This window comes from Nannobrachium achirus (assembly GCF_963921795.1).
Source record: "Nannobrachium achirus genome assembly, chromosome: 21".
NCBI classification, from domain to species: domain Eukaryota; kingdom Metazoa; phylum Chordata; class Actinopteri; order Myctophiformes; family Myctophidae; genus Nannobrachium; species Nannobrachium achirus.
The window spans coordinates 11,711,039-11,723,251 of record NC_137828.1 but is presented as its reverse complement, the minus strand read 5'-3'; the positions used below and the strand labels follow the sequence as shown (position 1 = coordinate 11,723,251).

The 12,213-nt window shown below is 43.7% G+C and overlaps 1 protein-coding gene across 1 annotated transcript in view; it reads right to left on the bottom strand.

The window, feature by feature from the left end:
- Window positions 1-12,213, bottom strand: part of LOC308306872 (phenylalanine--tRNA ligase, mitochondrial-like) — a gene marked incomplete at its 3' end in the record, with an annotated part of 141,902 nt that overhangs the window by 92,193 nt on the left and 37,496 nt on the right. Inside the window, exons 4-6 of the mRNA XM_080751926.1 lie at window positions 9,110-9,196; window positions 6,868-6,927; window positions 6,534-6,702 (exon numbers count right to left, since the gene is read on the bottom strand). Of these exons, the coding sequence (XP_080608052.1) occupies window positions 6,534-6,702; window positions 6,868-6,927; window positions 9,110-9,196 (316 nt within the window). The remainder of the gene's footprint in view (window positions 1-6,533; window positions 6,703-6,867; window positions 6,928-9,109; window positions 9,197-12,213) is intronic.

Here is a 12,213-nt window from a genome sequence, read left to right as displayed (position 1 = left end):
TAACTCAGTATCCACCAGGGACAGGGATGAAACAAGCTCTCCAACCATGCAAAGCAGTCCTCCATCCAGGCCAATGTTTCAAAGTGTTTTTTTTTTCTTCTCTTCCATACACCACAAGGCCTTCTCCGTTTCATCGAAACCAGTGTAAGTATTGTACCCAAGTACTATTCTACTATTCTATTCTAGGTCTCTTTTTCTTTTGGTTTGAGTGTACACATTTGGATATATAAAGCAGCCTTGGTTGTGAACAAAAAATACCTACCTGAGTCGTATCTTAGACTAGAGGACGTCTCAAGTGAAAAGAAATGTCCAAAAAAGTAATCAGAAAAGTCAACCAAAGACCAAAGTTTTCTATTCAGGATCTCCTCAGTGGTCAGTAGGAGCACACTGAGGACACAAGCTAGAGCAGGGATTCCCAGACTTTTTTGGCTCAGGGCACCCCTATACATATTCTTTTTCATCCGAGGCACCCCTACATTATATATTTGTAGTTTTCACTCCCAGCACCTTTATTTACATAGAATAGAATAGAACTTTATTGTCACATCACATGAATTACACGTAAAACAGTGGGTGAAAAATTGCAGTGCAGCTTAAAACAACAGCATTTAAAAGTGATAAAGTGCAAAATCTCGAGGAACGTTAATTTAAAATATAAAGATAAAACTAAAATATACAGTAAACCATAATCAAGTCCAGTGTGCCCAAAGAATAAAACCAGTCCTTCACTACTGCTTATTTAGCAGTCTCACTACTGTGGGGAAAAAACTATTGAGCATCCTGTTGGTGGTGCTTGGGATGCTTTTGTATAGTTTTCCGGGACGAGGGTTTCTACAGGCATTGAATATGTTGTGGCTGGGGTGGTAAATGTCTTTTAGAATCCCTTTCGCTTTGGCTGCACAGCGTTTCTCAAACAGCCCTTGCAGGGATGGAAGTTCGCCACCTATAATGCGCTGGGCTGTTTTCACCACCTTCTGCAGGGCAGCCCGGTCCAGTTCAGTGCAACTGCTATGCCAGGCAGTGCAGCAGTACAGCAGGATGCTCTCCACTGTGCTGTTGTAAAAGGACCTGAGGATGCTGGGGCTGACACTGAACTTTTTCAGCTGTCGGAGGCAGTGGAGGCGTTGTTGGGCCTTCTTCACCACGCATGTGGTGTGTGTTGACCATTTAAAGGGGAGTTTCGGTCAAAAACGACTTTCCTACCTTTAAAATGTTGATTCAGGAAGCTTCTGGGTTGATCCTGGTTAGTTTTGACCCATAGCAGCATTTTGTTCCATTTTGGATTTTCTCCCCTGCACCCCACGGCTCCAAACGGCACCTCTTGGGTCACTCCATAATCCGGTTATTATTCTCGCTCAAAACTCACTTTTCTCGCTCGCTCGTTGTTAGCAAATCCAAGCTACACCAGCTCCTGGTCGCCGCCATGTTTGTTTACTTTTAGCTCAACTCTGAACTCTCAGCCCAGGAGAGAACACTGTGAAATCACGTTTTGTATCGCGTGACTCCCCGACGCGCGACGAACAATAAAACACAAAAATGCTCTTAGCCAAAGAAAAAAGATGTAACTATGTCGACAAAGTCTGCAGAGTGATGTATGGTGTAGCCTCTTGTCTACCTCAACAGGCACAACAGGCTGTGGGGGGAGGGGGGTGGAGCTGTGAGCAGCAGCAGCAGCTCGTGAACGCGCGTTTCCCAACGGGTATGGGATTTCCCAGTGTTTCTCTTGCAGGGCTGAGAGTTCAGAGTTGAGCTTCTTGTAAACAAACATGGCGGCGACCAGGAGCTGTTGTAGCTCGTATATGCTAACAACGTTACCAGGGACTGAGACCGAGCGAGAAAAGTGAGTTTTGAGCGAGAATAATAACCGGATTATGGAGTGACCCAAGAGGTGCCGTTTGGAGCCGTGGGGTGCAGGGGAGAAAATCCAAAATAGAACAAAATGCTGCTATGGGTCAAAACTAACCAGGATCAACCCAGAAGCTTCCTGAATCAACATTTTAAAGGTAGGAAAGTCGTTTTTGACCGAAACTCCCCTTTAAGGTCCTCCGTTATGTTCACCCCGAGGAACTTAAATCCACTAACCCTTTCCACCTCCACTCCATCGATGTAGATAGGGGCGTTCTCTCTCCTTGGTACCCTGTAGTCCACGATCAGCTCTTTGGTCTTACTTGCGTTGAGGGTGAGATTGTCCTCCTGGCATCGCAGTGCCAGTTGTCTGATCTTCTCCCTGTAGGCAGTGTCATCATCGTCGACAATCATGCCTATGACTGTCGTGTCATCCGCATACTTGATGATGATGTTGGAGCTGAGCTTGGCCTGGCAGTCGTGTGTGTACAGAGAATAGAGGAGGGGGCTCAGCACACAGCCCTGGGGGGCTCCAGTGTTCAGGGTCAGGGGGTCAGATGTAATATCACCCATTCTCACCACTTGCCGGCGGTTGGTCAGGAAGTCCTGTATCCAGGTGCACAGTGCCGGATGCACGCCCAAGACTTTGAGCTTTCCATCAAGCCTGGCGGGAACGATGGTGTTGAAGGCTGAAGAATAGTCCACAAACAACATTCTAACACACCTGCTGCCCTTGTTCTTCACGTCCAGATGTTTTAGAACGGAGTGGAGAGCCAGTGCAATTGCATCGTCCGTTGATCTATTTTGACGATATGCAAATTGCCAGGGGTCCAGGGTAAGGGGCAGCATTGCGCAGATGTGGTCTCTCACCAGCCTCTCAAAACATTTGCATGCGATGGAGGTTAGTGCAACTGGTCTCCAGTCATTCAGCACCGCCGTCTTAGACTGCTTTGGGACCGGGACAATGGTGGACATCTTAAAGCTGTCAGGGACCACTCCCTGGGAAAGGGAGAGGTTAAAGATGTCCGTGTAGACGTCCGCTAGCTGGTCCGCACAGGACTTGAGGACCCGACCTGGTATGTTGTCCGGGCCCGAAGCCTTGCGGATATTCAGTACTTTAAATGCCCTCCGCACGTCATGGACAGAGATGGTCAGCGGGCAGGTGACTTGGGACGGGGACTGTGCAGGTTGTACAGTGTCTGTAGCCTCTAGCTCGAACCTGGTGAAAAAAGTGTTCAGCTCGTTGGGAAGGGAGGCAGGGGGATTCTCGGTGTGCTTAGTTCCACCCTTGTAGTTTGTGATGTTCTGTAGACCTTGCCACGTGCTCCTTACATCACCGCTGTTAAATTGGTCCTCCAGTTTTGCCCCATACTCCTTCTTGGCCTTCCGGATGGTCCTCTGGAGGTCAGCCCGGGTGGTTCCAATGTCTCCAGCCTTAAAAGCTGCGTTACGGGCCTGAAGTGCCTCATGGACCTCGCTGTTCAGCCAGGGGTGCTGGTTGGGGTACACTCGGATGAGCTTCCTCTGGACAGTGTCATTGATGCAGTCTAAGATGTGGATGTTGACTGCATCTGTGTAGTCACTGACATTGTCCTCAGAGGCCCGCCTGTGCACCCCCCAGTCCGTGTGGTGGAGCCGGAGCTGGAGTTCAGTGAGGGACTGCTCTGTCCAGACTTTGACTTCCCGTACTGTGACAGGTGTCTGCTTCAGCCTGTACCTGTAGGCGGGCAGCAGATGGATGGCCATGTGGTCTGACTTCCCAGTCTGACTCTCCAATGGTGGTCGGAGCAGGGCCTTATATCCATTCTTGACAGTGCTGTAACAGTGGTCCAGGGTCCTTTCTCCTCTTGTGGCCACTTTAATGTGCTGATAATAATGTGGGAGAACCTTTTTCAAGTTGGCCTTGTTAAAGTCTCCTGCCACTACAAGGGCAGCATTTGGATGTGCAGTCTCCTGGGATCTTATAAAACCTGATAATTCCTTTAAGGCTATATCAGTGTTAGCTGCAGGATGTATATAAACAGCACATGAACATGAACAGCACTGAACTCCCTAGGGAGCCAGAAGGGGCGGCATCTAACGAGAAGACATTCCAGGTCCGCAGAGCAGTGTGACGTCACTGTGTGTGTGTCTACACACCAGGCGTTGTTGATGTAAACACAAACTCCGCCCCCGCTCTGTTTAACTTTCGGGTCAGCTGTATTGCGGTCAGTACGATGGACAGAGAAGCCCTGCAGAGCGACGTAGCTGTCAGTGTGTTTATTTCCCAGCCACGTTTCAGTGAAGATGAGGGCACTAGTGTTCCTCGTTTCCTGCTGGAACTTTATGCGCCCGCGTAGCTCTGTGAGCTTATTGTCCAGCGGTAATCGGTGGTCGATCGCGCTTCTGATGTTAATCAGTTGTTCTTTACTGTATGCTCGTGTTGAGCTCGCGCGGTACATAGAAATAATAACCCCGAAAAGCACTATAATCGTCTTCAAACTGCTGGTGTGAGAGAGCTTGCACCCATGGCTGCCTTCCTTCGGCGCCATGACGTACATATTTATGCCATATACCTTTAGCATAACAGTATGATCTAAACTATTTTCAATCAATGTATTTACAATCAAAATTGTTACATTATTATTATTCATTATTAACATCTGAATGAATTTGTGTTTTATTGAGTAAATCAGATTTGTGTTGTAGGCTACGTTCAAATTATTTCAACTCCATATATGGGGAAACGTAAGCACATCTTTGCCATTATTCTCCCCGGGATTATGTTGCAAGGAAAACATTGAGATAATAGCCATTTTGGTTAGAACTGACTGAAAATAACTTTGTAGGCCTACTAAGTTTAAAATGATACAAAATATTTTTTAAAGTGTCCATATAAATTCCAAATATTATCAAGTTATCTCGCGGCACCCCTTGACAGCCGTCACGGCACCCCAGGGTGCCCCGTCACTCACTTTGAAAACCCCTGAGCTAGAGCACTCATCCCATATCATTTCTATGCATGCACCTTGTGATACTTTAGCACCACAAAGACATTAAAAACAAAATCAACTGGTCAGGTTACTACTTGGCCACCCAGGGGACCCCAACAGGGATCACACATAGCCCCTGGTGTGATTATTCTCATGCCAGGCGTTTAATCCACCCAGGACCAGTGGTCAGGGCACAGCAGGGGATACCTTTTTGGGATATTAGTGGGCAATTGTTAATAGTCGGGGATCCACATGCCCCAAAGCTCAAGGAATAGGGTTGAACCTGTGATGTTCTGCCGCACTTTTTATTTCTGTTTTATCTATTAGTTTGGTCATTAAGGTCCACAGAATGAGAGGCCTGCTCTGCGGGAAACATCGCGAAAAAAAGTTATGGCCATTTGTATATTCACTGTCCCATCGACTTCACTATACAGGAATGGAAATATATTAAAAAAAAAGAAAAAGTCTGCTTTAAGTAGCATGTGAGGGGTCAAACTGGAGGGTTTTCATGATTCTGAATCCATTGCAAGCATTTGTTTTGCACGAAATACATTCCTTGGGCTAGAAAACGAACCAACAAAAGTATGAAAAGTGATGACTCATCACTGTGATGACCGTGAAAAGTGATGACTCATCACTTTTCACACTTTTGTTGGTCAGTTTTCTAGCCCAAGGAATGTTTTTTTGTGTAAAACAATGCTTGCAATGGATTCAGAATCATGAAAACCCTCCAGTTTGACCCCTCACATGCTACTTAAAGCAGATTCTTTCTTTTTTATAATATATTTCCATTCCTGTGTAGTGGAGTCAATGGGACAGTGAATATATAAATGGCCATAACATTTTTTCGCGATGTTTCCGGCAGAGCAGGCCTCTCATTCTGTGGACCTTAATGACCAAACTAATAGATGAAACAGAAATAAAAAGTGCGGCAGAACATCACAGGTCCTCTCCCATTTTGAGGGACTGGATCCCCGGCTATAACACAACAGAAAGGAGACTTCTGAAAACATCCTGGTTGGAAGTTTTTTCATGTCCCTTCCAGGGATTTCTCTGGCCAGCTTTTTGAGAGTCCCTTTTTGCAGATTTTTTGCGAGCTTGAAGCTCCGATATTTTTGCCAAATGTTCCCCCCAGAATAGGGGCGCTAGGGTTCATCTAATCAGGGGTGTCCAAACTTTTTTTCAAAGGGAGACAGAATATAATAACATTTTCATATTATGAAAATAGCCCAGCGCTGACTGCATCTCCTATCATACTGTGCATTTGGACCATAACATACAAATGAATTGTTGAAGTGTACAACTATTTAACTACAGGGCAATATCAATAGTCTTTTGTTGGCTAAAAGTAAGTCCCTCATCTGTGCTGTGAACAACATGAAAACAATTCAATTATTTTTTTTCCTCACATTCTTGCAGTGCTTCCATTTATATTTACACTCCAATAAATGTGTCTTTTGTTCATGTATACGGATGTAACAAGGTGTGAAAAGATCTCTACAAAAAAAATGTATATAATAGATAATAATTTTAAAAATCCTTTCTTTCACATCTTGAGAATGAAACAACACAAGGTACAAGCAGTTAGGAATGCTTACAAATTCCATTGAGAAATAAACAGCCCTGTCCAGGTTAATTTCAACACGCATGCACGCACGCACGCACGCACGCACGCACGCACACACGCACACACGCACAGCCACCTACAGTACACACCTCGTGGTTGGAGAACAGTCGGACTCCTTCCATCTGGTGGAACACGGGGTAGTGACTGGCATCGATCTCGTCCCGCCTGTAAACGTCTCCAGCCAATAGGAACGCATCCAGCCCCGACTTCACCAGCTCCCTCTGGTGGGCCGACGTGTGAGCGCGCAGCATCGTGGATCTGGAGAAAAGAAAAGAAAAACAACACCACAGGAGTTTTAGGAGTAAAAGAATGGCAGAAAGAAATAAGTCCATATTTGTTGTGTTGTTTGTATACTAACAATAATTACAATAACAAATATAATGATAATTATAATAACAATAACAACAATAATTATACATTTACCTGTTGATATAATAATTGTCTCCTCGGTTCCGGCTGGGGTGATCGGGCGGAATCAGCAAACTGTCAATCGATTTCAGAAGGAAGGAACACAATAAAACAACATGATATGACTTGTGTTGCAGCAGATCTATATAACCTATACTTTTACTTCACTGCATTAACACTGGACACCTCGTTACTCACTAAAAATTTAACAAAAAGTTTGAAAACTTAACTTCGGTCCATTTATATCTCCCCTTTCATAATACCAATTGTATTGTGTTGTTTTATATCATTTGTATTGTTGAGTACAGCTTGTTGCGACCGAAGGTCGCAGTTTAGTATGTGAAACGGCTCTGACATCATGCTCTGAATTCACTGTGATGTCAGGAGAACCACACAAACAGAATGTCTGTTATGCCCATACATGGAGATCCCTGATGTCATCAGTATTAATCCCATATCTAACAGGACTTCATATGGGAATGCCCATATATGGAGGCCACATCGGCCACATACCACACTAACAGAATCCATATAGCCAAGACAGCCCTATCTGTGTGGCTGGTTCTACAGACAAGGATCTCCATGTATGGGCATAAAAGGGATTGTATATATGATGTCAGATGTCATGTCAAGAACAACTGTTATTCTCATGCAGTGTTGGGCAATATTACTCAGAGAGTAATATGATACTTATTACTGTTACTTAAAAAGAAATAATATATTACATATTACTTGGAATCAAATGTGATATATTATATGTATTTCAAAATATGACATTTTACTTTGCTCACCCACCCGGAGGAAAAAATATGTATACAAAATAATAATAATAATAATAATAATAAAATAAAAATAGGCAGCTCCTTTCAAAACTGAATTTGAATCTTTTTTTTTTTTTTTTTATAATAATTAGTGTCACTTTAAAATAAAGCAGCAATCTCGCTTGACCTTTTAGACAGAATGTTTTCAGAAGGCAGCCAACAACACCTGAGTAATATGTAATATGTACTATTCTTTGCATAGCAATTATGGTATAATATTACTGTTTCGGCAGAGTAATACGTTACACTACTCTTTACTAGGTAAAGTAATACTAATACAGTAAAATATCACTAAGTATTACGTTACTTCTCAACAATACTCTAATAACAAGTTGCCTGCAGTCCATTGGTGTACACTAAAAGCCTTCTTTCAAAGTAAATAGCAAGCTATCCATGAAAAAGAGGAATATAATGAGAGCATTGGATCCCCCTGGCACTGAAGTGTTTTTGTGAAAAGAGTAGTCGAGGCAGGCCAGCAGGGTGAAGCTGTGTCTGTTTGTATGAATGAAAGAGTTCAGTATTTTGGTTTATATTTGAGCACTTGTCTCATAATGGCACACAGCCTTATCGTACGTCTCTCTAGAGCGATAGCGTAATAGAAAATAAATCCTCCTTTTATCGACCTTCAGTTGAGTTAGAATGGGAATGGGAATAGAAACGGCATTGAGTGATAGAATTAAACATGACTGTGTAAAAGGAACAAGTGGATGGAGAGGGAGGATTCTCTCTTTCATATGAAGGACACAATGTTCCCTTTGTATGTGTGAGGTCCACTCAAAACTCTAACATTCTGTGGCTTCAAAAGGATGTGAAGGACAGTCTGCACTCAAAACTCATCGTGTCATTTTATGTTCATCTACCAGTGAAAAGGGAGCGAAGTAGATTTTGTTAAGCTACCCAATCATTATGGCTCTTTGTGTGTGCACTGTGTGCGTACACGTGTGTGTGTGTGTGTGTGTGTGTGTGTGTGTGTGTGTGTGTGTGTGTGTGTGTGTGTGTGCACGCACGCGCGTGCGTGCGTGCGTGCGTGTGTACGTACGTACGTGTGTGCATGCATTCAAATCAGTTAAAAAGCATGGGACTGGGGTGCAATATTCAGGATTTTTTAAGACATACAGTATTTACTAACACTAAGTTTTACTGATATTGCAATGCACATTTCCAGTAGGATTTACCATTCAACTGTTAGCGCATTCAGACCTGAGGCCAATTCTAAAAATGCCTTCTAAATCCTGACCAAAGTTTTCTGGAAAAAAAAAAAAAAGAAAAGAAAAAGAAAAGAAAAACAAGTATGTTGCTATATACATAGCAACAACTACCCCCAAAGGGGTTCCCAGATTGCATCTAATTTTTGAGGGGGTCCTCATAGCACCGTTGAGGGAACTGTTAAGGAATCTGAATCGTTTAAAATCCTAAAGGATCCCAGCCTTACTTACTTGTCAAAGTTCTGCTCCACGGTGACCACAGGACTCAGGTTGTCATGCACAGAGAACAGAGGGTTTCCACGCCGACTGATGTAGGAACTGCAGGGAAAAAAACACAAACAATGTTGAGCTCCATTTACGTACGTGACTGTCCAGTGTTGGGCACGCGGCCCACCCTTCTGACCGCTTAACACGGCAGGCCACAAACGCTTTTTGAGGTTCTCAAGCGGGCCAGATCTAGAGAAGGGATGATCAAGTACAAATACTGTACGTTTACAATATGTCACGATGAAACATCTGCTATTTTAACAACTCTTTCTCAGCCACGGGGAGCCACTTAAACCGGATTAAACCGTACTTCTTCTGTACTTAAATTAGCCGACCGGAATTTTCCGTACTAGGTCATTAAAACCGAAAAAAATGATAATTATCAACAACAACAAAAAACGATCGGGAGCTCTTCTCCATCTCTTCTTCGACTGATCTAAAAGGATCATTCTCTCAACCCTCTGAACCGGAAGTACTTCTCGTAGCTTTCAGCCAGCATAGCCACAGTCCCATCCACTTTCATTGTAGGAGGAGGCGTTAGCATAGCATCTGTCCGTGATGTTTTTGATCAGAAAAAAGTTGACATGGGCGCTTCATACGGAGTGGATTACATTCGCTTACCTCAATGTGAACGGATCGTGCACGCGAAGCGCACGGGGGGGAAGAAGACTCGGCCAAAATCCCTACTATATGCCAATGCAGATAGAGACATTTCTTCAGTTTTCAACGGGGGATCGAAAGAAAAACGGGGGGCTCGCTGATGCTCATAATCATAATATTATGTCTCAGATCATAGTACAATAATAGAAATTTCCGGCTAGTCCACAGCCAAGCCATTCTGGCCAGGCTGGGGAAGTGTTAACTACTTTAAAAAAAAAAAAAAATTAATGACATTTCTATAAAATCTGGGTGGGGAGGGGGGAATCTGTTGAAATAATATATATTTTTTAATTGTAGGAAATGGGATATTTAAGCTCAATGCATATAACACTAGGACCGCAGAAAAAAGTTTGGTTCGGCTCGACGCAGACTACAATATGACATAATTCAGAGGTTCGACTGTTTCACATTGTCTCCTCATTCAGCCCAGCTTTAAGTTCATCCTGTCAGCACTAGCAAGTGTAAAAGCAGCGGTAGTTTGGAAGAGACACAAGCCAACTTCCAGGGGGAACAAACACCTCTGAAATCACCATCTTGTGACCATTCATAACAAAGCCAAGCACATCGCTAGGAAGGAAAAACCTCCGTCACAAAATATCCAACCGCGCGTCATGGTCACGATATCCAGGTATTAATATTACCATCTGTTCCACTTCCAGCAGTGCTGCTGGCTTAAGTGTAAGCTGCTTGAGCGAGTCTACACCCGCTACCGGCATCAACAGCGCAGGCCGTGGGCGCGAGCCACAGAAGTATGAAATTACATTTGTCAGCCCACGTTTCTTCTTATTTTCTTCGGGGAGCCCAACTGAATCAACCTCAAGTCGGATGTTCTCCTGGAGTATACAGCAATCTTTACTCACGAGTCGCGACCCATAAAATTGGGTCCCTACCCAGTGTTTGGGAAGCACTGATCTATCGGATATGAATATCCAATAGATATTACATGTTTATACACTTGTAGCTTCCAACTGCCTGTAAACTCTGATACAGTTCAGCTGCTGTTACCTTTATTTCCCCAGAGACCACCACAGGGTGACTACACAAAGACACTGTTACACAAAGACACTGTTTAGACCTTTTATTTTCATCTGACAATGGAAAGTCTGCTACCGTTTATATAAACTGTCTGTTTTATTAAGGAGACAGATAGTAGGAAAGCTGAGAGAGACAGACTATAGTGGTGTTTCCATAAAGCTGTTTTTGCGCATTAAGGCTTTTCCGCATAAATATTTTTATGGAAAAACTTCAAAAAGCTTTCATTTTTCGCAATAAAATTTTTGTCCTTGGAGGATTGCATTTTGGGACTTTATTGAAAACACTAAATGCGCATCAGTGCAATGGAAACGGGTAAGCCTACTCTGTTCTAGTCGAGGAGGGTGTCTGAAACACACAGCGCAGTGAGCGTTGAGCATGCGCACACACACACACACAACACAGTCTTCCGCTGTTCTCGGAGAGGCAAGGGAGGTGTGCTCAGCGCTGGAGTAGAGAGAAAACACGACCAGTCTCACTCAAAGTAATGGTGAAAACAAGCATCGGACAGAGTAGCCTACAGGTCTAAAGTCCCAGCCAGATTGGGTCCATTTTATGAACGGATCCAATATAATTCGGCTCCGTTTCGAGCCGGATCCACTCTCGGTGTCATACGTTTGGTCGAGATATCCTCAGCTCCCATTTGTTGGACCCGTGCTACCCTCACACTACACTTGCTGACCAATGGCCTAGGCTACAAAGCTATGAGTCTGTGTAAAATATTTTTGTATAAAAAGTAAAATGCATGTCCAATATGTGTCTCACTTGACTGGAAAAAAATCGACTGCTTATGGAAAGAAATTGACTGCTTATTTCATGAACTATCTCCCAACAATCGCATTTTATCAGTGAATGGAAACAGGCAAAATGTGCATTTTCTTTTTTCGACTTAACTCAGTCAGGGCCGGACGACTTTTAGATCGACTATCTCATTATGGAGTTCCCTGCCAAGCGACTTAAATCGACTTTTATATAAAAGCATTGTTTAAGCTTTTAATTTGGGTTAATAGACAGAGCGGAACGGTTAGCTTACCTTCGGCTAGTATACAGACGTAAACCGTGAAAAAAAAGGATACGATTATGACGTCACCTTTAAGCCATAGCTTCCTGTTTACGTAGGCCTCTGCTAGCCGCTAGGCTCAATGCAAACCATCCGACCCTCACGCAGCTTCACTAGGTCGGATTTTGATTCGGAAACTTTCTGTGTGGCATCTGTATACGTTCCGGTGCCCATACTGATGGTGGTTTTAGACGATCAAGCACGAATTGAACAGTATTGAGCTCAGATGGCGGCCCGCAGGTCTCCCATTCATGTCAATGGGGATCGACGTCATCGTCCCATCCTTGAATGTTGTGAACCTTGGTTTTAACATGGG